The 13,186-nt window shown below is 52.7% G+C and overlaps 2 protein-coding genes across 2 annotated transcripts in view; one reads left to right on the plus strand and one right to left on the minus strand.

The window, feature by feature from the left end:
* The window catches only part of TRPV5 (transient receptor potential cation channel subfamily V member 5), a 29,239-nt gene extending 21,835 nt beyond the window's left edge, over window positions 1–7,404 (minus strand). Inside the window, exons 1-7 of the mRNA XM_045495963.1 lie at window positions 6,840–7,404; window positions 4,261–4,358; window positions 3,984–4,106; window positions 1,280–1,417; window positions 885–983; window positions 607–782; window positions 89–235 (exon numbers count right to left, since the gene is read on the minus strand). Of these exons, the coding sequence (XP_045351919.1) occupies window positions 89–235; window positions 607–782; window positions 885–983; window positions 1,280–1,417; window positions 3,984–4,106; window positions 4,261–4,358; window positions 6,840–6,967 (909 nt within the window). The 5' untranslated portion in view covers window positions 6,968–7,404. The remainder of the gene's footprint in view (window positions 1–88; window positions 236–606; window positions 783–884; window positions 984–1,279; window positions 1,418–3,983; window positions 4,107–4,260; window positions 4,359–6,839) is intronic.
* Window positions 7,405–11,305: 3,901 nt separating this feature from the next.
* LLCFC1 (LLLL and CFNLAS motif containing 1) lies at window positions 11,306–13,114 on the plus strand. Its single transcript, XM_045495970.1, has 3 exons — window positions 11,306–11,695; window positions 11,811–11,931; window positions 12,520–13,114. Exons 1-3 carry the CDS (start codon window positions 11,660–11,662, stop codon window positions 12,696–12,698), a joined length of 336 nt encoding a protein of 111 aa, XP_045351926.1. The 5' UTR covers window positions 11,306–11,659; the 3' UTR covers window positions 12,699–13,114.
* The last annotated feature ends 72 nt before the right edge of the window (window positions 13,115–13,186 follow it).

Below are 13,186 nucleotides of genomic sequence, written 5' to 3' on the forward strand. Positions count from 1 at the left end.
AGGGAAGTGTCTGGAGCCCAGGATGTAAGCAAACGGACAGGCTTTGCTCAGACACTTGGCAGCCCCTGGTCATCTGTGGCACCCATACCTCTCGCTTCTTGGAGGAAATCACCAGCTCTAGAAAGGACACGTCCTCCCCCCAGGAGTCGATCTCGGTGAGGTCGTAGAGAGTGGAGGTCAGCGGCCCGTAGGTCCACTGGATGTGCTTCCGCTTCTGCATCAGGTGCTGGAACATCTGAGAAGACACGGTGGTGAGTCGGAGGGTCAGTGTGAGAAGCAGGGCCGGGGGGTCTCCACCGCTGAAGAGGGCTGCGGCCCGCTCCTTGCGACTGATGGACAGTTAGTTGCGTGAGCCTCCTTTTTTCTGGTTGTCTTTCTTTCCCACACACCCTATAAGGATCTGAAAGAGGAGGACGGGCAAAGGGAACAGAACGCCAGGCTCCCAGAGCATATGTCCTAAAGCGACATTCTCAAAGCCTCCCGCCCAGGGGTCCCTGAGGCTGAGCATTTAGCGACGGAGTATGGAGGAAGGGGCCCCACCCTCCGGGCAGTTGGGCACCAAGGGTCTTTGAAAGGCCGCCATGGGGCCAGGGGAGTGTCCCTCACCACGGTGTTGCCCTCCACTCCGGCCAGCTTGAAGGGGGTGAGACCCTGGTGATTGGGCACGAGGTCCAGGGACTGCAGGTGGTCCCTGCGCCCATCATAGGACAGCAGCAGGTTGTACATCTGGCAGGCAAAGGTCTTGTTGGGCTGCAGGACGAGGATGTGCAACACGGTGTTTCCTGGGGGAGGACGCGGGCGTCACGTGGCCGTTGCGCTGAAGTCCCCGCTGATGCCCTGCCCGACCTGGGGTGGCCCCTGCCCTCCCGGCCCCCAGCTCTTACCCAGGGAGTCCTGGGCCCGGATGTCAGCTCCATGCTCAATGAGCAGCCTCACCATCTCCTCGCTGCCCACGCAGGCAGCAAAGGACAAGGGGTGCTCCCCTGTGGACACAGAAGGCTGGCTGCCGTGAGGATCCAATGGGCTGGGGGATGGGCAGCGTCCCCGAGTGACTGCCTCCTTGCCCTCGCGTGGCAGCTCTGGGCTCGGGGACGCTCGCCAGCAGAAGCAGAGGCAGGGATGGAGCACGCGTCGGGGGAGGCTTGGCTCTGGCCTGAAACCCTGGAAGGCCCGGCCGCTTCCGGCTTTTCCGGGGGCAGGAGCCCTCCTCGGCCCGCCCTCCCTTTGCTCTTGCCCACCTCCCCATGTCCCTTCCTCCCAGCCCCGGCCCCGCTCTCACCAAAGTAGATGAGGTTGCGGGGGCTGCGGCGGAACGCCGTGCCTGTGGCTCTCGCAGACACGCTGGCCCCGTGGGCAAGCAGGGCTCTCACCAAGTTCACGTTCTGGTTCACGATGGCTATGTGCAGGGCGGTCTGACCTGGCCCAGAGAGAGAGAGAGAGACATCTCAGTGATGGGGCTGTCCCCAATTCTTCCAAGGACACAACATCTCACTGGCAGGAAGGAGGTCCCTGACAGGTCCTGGCATAGATTTCTGCCCTTGACTTAGCACAGTGGCCTGAGACTCAGGGCAATTTGTCTCACAGGCTGTCCACCTCACTGTCCCCACCTCTTGACTGTTGTGGGTAGGGTGTACATGGAATCACTGTAATGTTGCTATAAGAGAAAGAAACAGAGTTTTGTCCTACAGGGAACATGAGAGGAGTTGAAAGGAAAGGAAACAGTGAATGGCTAAATAAAGTCACATATGCTTGCAATCCCAGACTTCAAGCTGTATTACAAAGTTATAATCATCAAGACAGTATGGTACTGGTACACGAACAGACACATAGATCAATGGAACAGAATAGAGAACCCGGAAATGAACCCACAAATGTATGGCCAACTAATCTTTGACAAAGCAGGAAAGAATATCCAATGGTAAAAAGACAGTGTCTTCAGGAAATGGTGCGGGAAAACTGGACAGAACATGCAGAAGAATGAACCTTGACCACTTTCTTACACCATACACAAAAATAAACTCAAAACAGATGAAAGACCTAAAGATAAGACAGGAAGCCATCAAAATCCTAGTGGCGAAAACAGGCGACAACCTCTTTGACCTCAGCTGCAGCAACTTCTTACTCGACATGTCTTGGGAAGCAAGGGAAACAAAAGCAAACATGAACTATTGGGACCTCACCAAGATAAAAACCTTCTGCACAGTGAGGGAAACAATCAGCAAAACTAAAAGGTAACCAACAGAATGGGAGAAGATATTTGCAAATGACATCTCAGATAAAGGGTTAGTATCCAAAATCTATAAAGAACTTATCAAAATCAATACCCAAAAAACAAATAATCCAGTGAAGAAAGGGGCAAAAGACATGAATAGACACTTTTTCAAAGAAGACATCCAGATGGCCAACCGACACATGAAAAAATGCTCAACATCACTCATCATCAGGGAAATACAAATCAAAACCACAATGAGATACCACCTCACACCAGTCAGAATGGCTAACATTAACAATTTAGTTAGGCAACGACAGATGTTGGCAAGGATGGGGAGAAAGAGAAACCTTTTTTTAAAACGTTTATTCATTTCTGAGAGACAGAGCACTAGAGGTGGAGGGGCAGAGACAGAGGGAGACACAGAATTTGAAGCAGGCTCTTGGCTCTGAGCTGTAAGCACAGACCCCGATGTGGGACTCAGACTCACCAGCCGCGAGATCATGACCTGAGCTGAAGTTGGACACTTAATCAACTGAACCACCCACGTGCCCCAAATAGGAATCGTTTTGCACTGCTGATGGGATTGCAGACTGGTGCAGCCACTCTGGAAAACAGTGTGAAGGTTCTTCAAAAAATTAAAAATAGAACTACCTTATGACCCAGCAATTGCACTACTAGGTATTTATCCAAAGGATGCAGGAGCACTGATTCAAAGAGGCACATGTACCCCAATGTTTATAGCAGCACTATCAACAATAACCAAAGTATGGAAAGGACCCAAATGTCCATCGACTGATGAATGGATAAAGAAGATGTGGTACTGGGGCGCCTGGGTGGCTCAGTCGGTTAAGCGGCCGACTTCGGCTCAGGTCATGATCTCATGGTCCGTGAGTTCGAGCCCCGCGTCGGGCTCTGTGCTGACAGCTCGGAGCCTGGAGCCTGTTTCAGATTCTGTGTCTCCCTCTCTCTGACCCTCCCCCATTCATGCTCTGTCTCTCTCTGTCTCAAAAATAAAATAAACGTTAAAAAAAATTTAAAAAAAAGATGTGGTATATATATATATATATATATATATATATATATATATATATATATACATACAATGGAATATTATTCAGTGATCAAAAAGAAAGAAATCTTGCCATTTGTAACAACATGGTTGGAACTAGAGGGTATTATGCTAAGAGAAATAAGAGAAAAACAAATATCATGTGACTCCACTCATATGTGGAATTTAAAATACAAAACATAAGGGATGGGAAGCAAAAATAACATAAAAACAGAGATGGAGACAAACCATAAGAGAGTCTTAAATACAGAGAACACACTGAGGGTTGCTGGTGGGGAGTTGGGTGGGGGGATGGGCTAAATGGATGATGGGCATGAAGGAGGGCATTTGTCGGAATGAGCATTGGGTGTTACGTGTAAGTGATGAATCACTAAATTCTATTCCTGAAGTCATTATTACACTATATGTTAACTAACTTGGATTTAAATTATCAATCAATCAATCAATCAATAAGTAAAGGGCAGCTGCGTTTGGAGTCCTCTATGAAGAGATGAATCTCAAAAAAAAAAAAAAAAGAAAGAAAGAAAGTCACGGATGCTAAAGGCCAAGACTGGGACGTCTGCATGCCTTCCAACTCAAGGGCAACCTTCCTGAACCCTCTAGCACCTCTTCCCAGGCCACCCTTCGGAGACCCATTTTAAGAGGTGACATCAGACTCTCCCACACCTGTCTCCACCTTGAACTACTGTGTGGGCTCCTCACCTACAAATGGCTCACACAAGGTGGGCTCCTTGACCAGCTCCGGGGCAGCCTCTATCAGCACCACGGCGGCCTCGAGATTGTCATAGAGGGCCGCTATATGCAGCGCGGTCTCCCCCAAGGCTCCTGGAGGGGAGTAAGATAGGAGTGTCAAACACCTCCAAGAGCATCTTGAGGAAGGGGCTCTGGCTCAAGGCTCTCTCCCCGCTTCCTCGCAGGAGTCCTCAGCGTCCTGGGGCGAGGCAGGGCAGGTGGCCTGGCTCCATCACACCCAACCCACCTCTCTGTCGGAAATCACAGCTTCGGTCCAGCAGAAGTTTCTTGAGGGCACACAGGTCATTTTCCTTGGCTGCCTGAAGCAGTGGAGACTCTCGGATCCTGGGAGAAGATGAACGTGAGTCCAGTAGAGACAGAATCACTGAGAGGCCAAAGGCAGAGAGAGGATCAGAGACCTTCTCTATGTGGAACAGATACGAGTCACACAAAGTGTGCAGTGACACATTGCAAAGAGTCGTTAACTGGACTCTAGCTGAGGGTCAGACTGGGGTGAGAGTTTCCCCCATGGTTGTGTCATTGCCAGCTCTGCCCAAGTCTGGTGGGGGGTGGTTGGCGGGGGGGAGGCCTCAAGACTCCAGTGGGCAGAAGACTTGTGGGGGCAGAAGGGGCCCATGCTGCAGAGCTGGTGGCCCTGATGACCCTGACAGGAGGCCATCAGGCCACCTAAGCTGAGTAAATGTTTTCACCCCTGCTCCCAGGCCTGCTGAGCTAGCTCTCCTTAGGCTAAGGGAGTTAGAGAGACCAGAGGGGCAGAGAGGCAGAGAGGGACCAGCTGTTGGAACTTAGGCTATTTACAAGCTGCCAAAATTCCAAATACCCCTCAGGGCTGCTCAGAGTCAGATCCACGCTGTGTGTGGCGGAGGGGGGGGGGGGCGGGCGGGGGGGTGCGGAGGACGGATTCCTTCCGTGTTTTACCCCATTCATAACTGAGGAGGATCATAGCCTTGGGCTCCTCTGGGAACCTAGCAGCTAGGAGCAGAAGCCCTGTGGACGTATCCGTCCTAAGGCACCTCTTGTCAGTTCATCTTTGTTTCTTCCCTGCCTGGATGAACCAAAAAGCTAAAGCTGCAGGCACAAATCAGATCCCAGGGTGAATACAAGGCAGGGGAGGGTCACGAGGGGAGAAATGAGAGGCAAACAGACTGACCAGTGCTTCCCCTGGTGTCCCCAGGTCCCCCATCCTCTCTTCCAATTGCCCTGTGAGCCAGGGGGAAGAACATTTTTATTTAAAGAAGGCTTTTATCTTGAGGTGGAGCTCAGGTCTGCCCATTAGAAAAGTACTCTCAGGAGGGACCAGCAGAGTAAGGGCCAGTGCCCTCCCCACCTCACCTAGACCCTCAGGGTGAATAGTCCCAGCTCAGGGTAACCAGGGCTAACCTGGTTTCACACCCTGTGCTGGACGCACCGCACACAGCCTCAGCACCCGGGCCTCTAGCGCACCGCCCTCTGCAGAGGGCAGGTCCAGAACCCAGCTCTCTCTCCAAGACTGCCCTGGCCTCACCCTGAAGTTTCGAGGGAGGTGGGGAGGCCAAAGGTTCCCTCACAGGGCCTGGGGTGGGGGTTGGTGAGCAAGCAGAGAGCCTTTCCCAAATGAGGGCTCCGACTGCAGCCACAGCCAGCTGTACCGTTTGTGAGGCCCAGCGCGAAAGAAAAATGTAGGACTCCCTGTTCGAAAATTAAGAATTTCTTTTTTTTTTTTTTAATTTTTTTTTTCAACGTTTATTTATTTTTGGGACAGAGAGAGACAGAGCATGAACGGGGGAGGGGCAGAGAGAGAGGGAGACACAGAATCGGAAACAGGCTCCAGGCTCTGAGCCATCAGCCCAGAGCCTGACGCGGGGCTCGAACTCACGGACCGCGAGATCATGACCTGGCTGAAGTCGGACGCTTAACCCACTGCGCCACCCAGGCGCCCCGAAAATTAAGAATTTCAAGTTGACCACAGCAGCGCATTAAACCAAGTGCAGGGGTTTTCTGCAACGCGGGATCCTGTGCCACCGTAGAGGCCACCTGCCCACGAGGCCAGCCCTGGCTGGACCGCAGGCCTGCTGCTGTCTGCTCACCCCATCCCCAGGCAGCTCTCAGACGGGTGACAGGTTCCCCAGATGCTCTGAGGCAGAGGCCCACCTGCAGGCTATAGGTCCCCGCCCTGGCCGCTGCTTTTCCGTGAAACACATCAGCCCCGCCTGACCTGCAGGCATCCGCCGGGCAGGCACAGGCCTCATTCAGTCTACCGATGATCCTCCCGACCCAGCATTCCGCTGCACAAAGTAGACACTCAATAAAAGGTAGATAAGCTGAGTTTCCCTCATCAGCTGGTCAGCTCCAGAAGTTCTACAGAACACAGCTCTCCTCCTCTTTTTCACACAAGCAATTTTCCTTCACGCTAATGGGAATGCTTCGCTCTTTCTCCAGGCAACAAGTCTTCCAACACCTGCAGGATCTCGTGCCTTCCCCGGTAATTTGCTCCCCACCGGCCTTCACCTGCCTGTCCTCCCCCTCCCCCAATCTGCTTTCTTCTATCCTTCTTCTGTTCCCGTCCCTTTCTGTCCCCCAGCCCCCTCCTCCACCAGCCAGGCAGGTTGGAGCTGTAGTGTCACTTTGTCCCTGGCTTCGAATCTACACCGAGTCTCCTCCTGCCCACTGACAGAGACAGCTGGGGTTCGGAAGGAGTGGGCTGGGTGCACCCGACCACCTGACACTGAATGCTGGGCCGCTGCAAGCAGAGATACAGCAGCGGAGTGGATCAGAGGGTTGGGGGATCAGGAGGAGGTGGGACGTGGCACGACTGGGGCAGCCTACCTCTTCTGTTGCAGCATGTGGGCCTCGTCCAGATGCTGATCCCAGTCCTGCTCTCTGAGCAGCCAGGAGGCCAGAAGTTTCTGGAGTTGGACCCTGGGCCCCTCTGCCTTAGGTGGAGGAGCCCCCATATCGTCTTCTTTCAGGCACTGGCAGGTTAGGGAATGTGGTAAAAGGAGCCGGTCTAGGAGTCCACAGAGGAGGAGGCGGGGTCTGTTTGGGGTTGGGACTGAGAGTGAGTATATCTCCAGTGTGACTTGTGTATACAGCGTGCAGTTTGTGGGTGGAGTGTGTGTGTATGCAGTGAGGTGACTGGGGGCCCTGCCAGGAGAATGTGGCTTTACCTGGAGGGGAGGAGCTGTCTCTAGAGAGCCCCCGGGCACAGAACCTGCTCTAGAGCTGGGAGGGGAGGTGGAGGAGGGAACTTCCTTCCCAGCAGTGGGTTGGGGCTGCAGGGGAGACAGGGGAAGGCTAGGAGACGGTGGGATGTAGAGGGGGAGCAAGGATGAAGCCCAGAATGTGGGCCCCGCATGCAAGGTGAGCACTTACTGGGATACAGGAAAGTGGAAAAGTACTTCAGTGACTATTGGTTCTCCTTCCGCAGATGGGCTCCAAGCCCTGAGCGCTGCTTGTCTGCATTGCGGTCTTTGTGGTTGTCTCTGTTCTCAACCTTGCAGCCGGCCTCCCGGAGGCTTCCAGGCCACGTCCTCAGTGAAACTTCTCTTCCTTCCCAGCTTTGTGGAGCCCCAGTCAGGGGAGACCCCAGAACTGGAACAGCAGGAGCTGAGCCGAGGTGGTGGACAGAGAAATCTGGGGACTCTCTTCAGGAACGATGAGGCAGGACTGAGGACACATGACCTTTTGTGTTATTTTCTAATAGGGTGGTTTCTATTTCTCTTCTGGTTGGAAATGCTTGTTACTGAATTCGAGTCACCCGGAGACAGATGCGGTACCTGGGAATAGGCTGAGGGCTCTCCTAATTTTCTAAAGAGAAGGGCAGAGCACAGAGAGGGAGGGTGATGGCCCACGGCTAGTAACAAAACTAGACTGGCTTTAAACTTGGAAACTTAGCTCCAAATCGTCCGCCATAACTTGCTTTTTCTCCTGAATCTTCGGCCCGTACAGATGCAAGAGACTTGGGGGGACACAGGACCTTGGGGGGTCTTCAGGAGCAGGGGACTCCCCTCTTCTTTTACTACAAGATTGAAGGATGGGCAAAGTGACCTTTATAGAAGGGGAATTGAAAGGAAAACAAATAAGGAAAGGGAGAGGGGATGCCAGAGACCAGGAGGAACCATGCTCTCACCCAGGTGGCAGGGAGATGCCAGCTGGGAAAGGGGAGGGGGGTCACCTTGTAGGGCAACTTTCTGCTTTGCTGGGGGTTGGGGCTGTGTGGGATGGTAATGGCCTCTGAAGCCTTGGGACTTCCAGTCTAAGGAGATGGACTGAGTGATAAGGTTGAGGTGGGGGTTGTAGATGCTCTGATAAGCAGGGACTGGCAGAGGAAGGAGGCCCGCCTAAGAAATACTCAACCCATAAAGCTAATCCTGGAGGCGGTGGGGGCGGGGAGGGGCCGGCCCAGTCAGAGCCGCACAGAGCAGGTACAGGGGGGCTCGCCACCAAGGGCCCCGTCCTTGGGGCTGGGGCTGGGGAGAGAGGGGGGCTCAGGAACAGGTGCCCGCATCTGGGTCTTCACCCTCTCACTGGCCCAGGCTGGCTGCACAGGTCCAATTCTAAATTTTTTTTTTTAATGTTTTTATTTAACTTTGAAGGAGAGAGAGACAGAGCATGAGCGGGGGAGGAGCGGGAAGAGAGGGAGACACAGAATTTGAAGCAGGCTCTAGGCTCTAAGCCGTCAGCACAGAGCCCGATGCTCGAACTCACTAACCGTGAGATCGTGACCTGAGCTGAAGTCGGACACCCAACCAACTGAGCCACCCAGGTGCCCCATTCACAAGTGCACCTCTATGAGGATAGTTTTTGATAAATACAGCACAGTACTGTAAACATATTTTCTCTTCCATGTGATTTTCTTAATGTATTTCCTCTAGCATACTTTGTTATAAAAATACAATATATAATACATATAGCATACAAAATATGCGCCAGTCGATAGTTTGCTATCGGTAAGGCTTGTAGTCAACAGTAGACCATTAGTAGTTAGGTTTGGGGGAGTCAAAAGTATATACTTGGACTTTTGACTGCTTGGGGGGTTAGTGCCCCTAACCTCGTGTTGTTCCAGGGTCAGCCGTACCCCTGATCTTTAAGGAGTTGCCTGCTCTCTGCTGGCTTTCTCCCCTCACTCCTTCTCCTTTGTCATACCCCCCTCCACCACCTTATTTCTCCCTCATCCCTTCTCATGCTCCCTCAGCCTTCTGTGGACAAGAACACCTAGGACCCCTCTCCCCCCAGGTAGCAGCTTCCCTCAGTCTCAGGAGAGTCCCTGATGGCCCCTAGGGGACCAGGAGCCCCTCACTACACTTTCAGGTCCCAGAGCCTCTTGGTGTCAAAGCAGTCACAACTCTTATTTGGATGTGATGTAGGGAGAGGGAAATGCATCATGCCTGGATTTTATCTTTTTAGGAAATACACTCCCACCCCACATACCCACAGCCATGTAAGGAAAGGATTTGAATACACTTTGAAACATTAATAGTGATTAGCACTGAATAGTGGAATTACTGACCCTTGTTGTTTTCCAGACTTCTTAAATTGCTTTTGTACTAAAACAAATTAAATTCCTGCTCGAATTATCTCTCCCAACACAGGGAACCAGCAGCAGGTGGTGAGGAAACGCAAGGAACGGTGGTCAGTACAACCCAGTTCTTTTCACGCCTGCCTGTCCCACGCCCAGCGGCCCTCCCCATCCACACGCACCGAGCCTGGGTTGGCTTCTCTTTTTGCCAGGAACCAAGAAGCTCCTCCCCCAAAATAACCAGATTAGTGACTTTTTTCCACCCAAGCATTGTTTCCTGGACATGAAGGTCAATGAGTGCACGGTAGGGGTGAACAGGGTCACCTGCTTACTTGAATCTTTCTTCCCCCACCATCCAGTGACCTCGTGTACCACTCCCCAGTCACCTGGCCTGGGTGGGCGGGAAGTATACAAGAGGTTGCAGCTGTCCCAGGGGGGCCTCCTGGTGAGCACTCTGCTAGCAGAGGTCCAGCTGTACTCCACGTCTACAATTCCGTCTTCCAGAAAGGGTACACGTTCCTGCACGTGCACTTGGTGGTTCACTCAGGCGTGGGATGCATGGGCTCCACGAGTGGTGTGAGAGGGTTGTGATAGCTCAAGTGTGCCCACAATCTCCTCCCACCTGCCCCAGCACCTGCCCTGTAGCTCCTGGCCTGCATTGCTTTCTGGTTTACCAGGGCAGGACTCCATCCTATCTCCCCAATCCCACCTGCCCCATCCCCAGCCATCTCTGCTCTGGGAAGCAGATAATTAGCCACCGCCCATTACTGCCAGCAGGTCTGTGCTCACCGGCTTCACGGGCCTGGCAGGCATTGGGGCTTTGAGGCAAGTTTCTGGAAATCTGTTATTTGGGATCCTGTCCTCGCTGCCATGCTGCTGCTTCTTTAAAGACTCTAACTACAGGGCACCTAGGTGGCTCAGTCAGTTGAGTGTCCAACTCTTGATTCCATTCAGGTCATGATCTCACAGCTCGTGAGTTCAAGAGCCCGCATTGGGCTCTGTGCTGACAGCGCAAAGCCTGCTTGGGATTCTCTCTCTCTCTCTCTCTCTCTCTGCCCATTCTCTTTCTGTGTCTCTCTCTGCCCCTCCCCAGCTCATATGCATGCTCTCTCTCTCTCTCAATATAAATAAATAAAACTTAAAAAAAAAGACTCTGCTTCCATCAAGCAAGGAGTTTGGAGAATGAGCCTCTAACAACTTTTTCTTTGTGTCTGAGAGTATGAGGGGCTGTAAAATGAGAGAAGAGGGGTTTGTCTACCAGTTCAAGAGGCCAAAGGCTTAGGGAGAGGAAAGTCTAGGGGAGGGTGAAGAATGAAGGAATGATTTCTGCTTGGGCACAGGGTACCCCATTCTCTGTCTCTCTCTATGTACACATGCGTGTGTGTGTGTGTGCACGCACACGCACACACACCGTGTATTCTTTTCTCCCCCAACACCTATGCCTCTCTACCTTCCTCTGTTTTGGTGGACCTGAGTTTCAGGTACAGCCCAGGACTTGAGGATCCGATATTTCCACATCTGCTCTGGGCCACATTCTATACAAGCCACTTACCTTAGAGAATGGCTGCATGGAAGAGAGGAAGCTGTGATGTTTGGAATCAAAAGAGGTGGTCAAGGGGCACCTGTGTGGTTCAGTCGGTTAAGTGCCTGACTCTTAATTTTGGCTCAGGTTATGATCTTGAGGTTTGAGCCCTGTGTTACACTCTGCACTGACAGCATGGAGTCTACTCGGGATTCTCTCTCCCTCCCTCTCTCAAAATAAATAAATAAACACTAAAACAAAAAGAGGTGGTCGAGAGTCCTGCTCCACCCTTTATTGTCTGTGTGATGTTAAGCAGAAGAGTCATTTCTTTTGTGAACCTCAGTTTCCTCATCTATATGATGGGTATGATGACACTACTACTTTGAGTCCCAGTTGCTATATCGATCTCATGATGTAATGGATGTGAAAGTACTTCACAAACTCTGAAGTCATTTTGTTGCCCTCCACAGGATGATGCAGTAGGATCATCCTAGAAGCCTCTGCTGGCTACTCACCACTCTCTTGCCTGGCAAGGGAACCTAGTAACCTGAATGAGGGGCAGGCCCATGGCTGTGATGTCACAAAGCTCATGACGTCAGAGGTCCTATGGAAGGGAAGGGAAGAAAACGGTGCAGGGAAGTGGTAAGGGCTGGGACAGGGACAGGGGAGGGAGGTGGGGGGAGCCAACTGGGCATAGGGGAGTAGGGAAGACCAAAGGTGGTGGATGGGCAGGCCCATGACTTCCCTGGGCTCCCAGCTCTGCAGGGCAGCATTCCTGGCCGCCATCTTGCTGCTGCTGCGGGTCAAGGGAGTGAAGCTTCAGAAAGGCAGCCTGGATCCCAACGAGAGGAGTCAGAACGAGAAAACACCCTCCACAGGTAGGACAACAGTGTCTGGAGCTAGGGATCAGACCTCTTTGGAGTCAGCCCCCCTAGTTCCTATCAGGCTGGAGTGAAACCTGAGATAGGTCGGGTTGTGGGGAGAGAAGCCCAGTCCCTTATTATTGTAGCGTGAGAGAGTCAGGTTAAGGGTTTAGAGCAGGGTTCTTAGCGGGGGACGTATTCAGAGACATACCACGGGCTGGCTAGAGCACCACACAGGTGGCTTTCGTGTGTATGGGCAGGAGTGCATTTATCTTGGAAGAGGTTGTAGTTTCCATCCCTTCGCTGGGGTGGTCCCTCCAACCCCAAGTGTTGTAATGCTTTGGAGGAGGCCGTTTGAGGTAGAAATGCGGTGTGTGCGCACCTGAGTTGGGGCTGTGATTGAATACGGACCAGAGGAGACCTCCAGATGGAGCACTGCCTCCCTGGCCAAGGATAAGGGGATGCACAATTGGGCCAAAAGCCCCAGGCCCTAACTTCTTCTCAGACTCTCTAACTTCATCACCTTTCTGGTATAGACCGGGATCGGGGCGGGGGCAGGTTAGGATCGGCCCTTTCAGTGCCTCCCCCTCTCCACGGTTGCAGACCAGGATCAAGAGAACTTTGAAGAGCACTTTGTGGCCTCCTCCGTGGGGGAGATGTGGCAGGTTGTGGACATGGCCCAGCAAGAGGATGACGGGACATCAGACACAGCAGCCCTTCGTGACCACCTATTTAACCTAGCCTTCTGCTTCAATCTGGCCAGCATCATGGTTTTTTTATGAGGGACATTGAGGCTGAGGTGGTAGCCTGGCTCCTGGATGAGGACCTTGCTATCTACTTCCGCTTCATGATAGCTTACTGACCCCCTCTTCCCCACCGGGCTCCAGGTCACTACTCCCAAGGGGAGGCGTACACACAGTTTCCTGCCTCTCGCCAGTGGCTCGTCACCTCAGGATGCAGCATCTGAGAGATCCTGGTGCTGGCCTTTCAACTGTCCATTGCCCCAGCCTGACCGCCTCGCCACGCTCTGAGCACCTTCTCCCAGGGCCGGAGACACCAGACCCACGGCCTTCTCTTTCCCACACCTCTCCCGGCTCTGCTCTGGACAGCACATTAGGGGAAAGAGGCAGCAACAATAAAAGTAATAGCAGTAAAGTCCTGAAAACATTTGGGGACAGCTTTCTGAGACTTAACCAAAGCCCTTTTGTCTCTAACTGGTCTGTTTAATCGCCCAACCTTTGGCCCACTGACCTTTAGACCCATTGGTTTC

Source organism: Leopardus geoffroyi, chromosome A2 (genome assembly GCF_018350155.1).
Source record: "Leopardus geoffroyi isolate Oge1 chromosome A2, O.geoffroyi_Oge1_pat1.0, whole genome shotgun sequence".
Taxonomy (NCBI): domain Eukaryota; kingdom Metazoa; phylum Chordata; class Mammalia; order Carnivora; family Felidae; genus Leopardus; species Leopardus geoffroyi.

Bases quoted from the DNA above. Each gene is read 5' to 3' on its own strand.
- LLCFC1 (XM_045495970.1), top strand. From the start codon at position 11,660: ATGGAAGGGAAGGGAAGAAAACGGTGCAGGGAAGTG. The intron at 11,696-11,810 runs GTAAGGGCTGGG...CTGGGCTCCCAG, and splicing joins GAAAACGGTGCAGGGAAGTG to CTCTGCAGGGCAGCATTCCT. The intron at 11,932-12,519 runs GTAGGACAACAG...CCACGGTTGCAG, and splicing joins CGAGAAAACACCCTCCACAG to ACCAGGATCAAGAGAACTTT.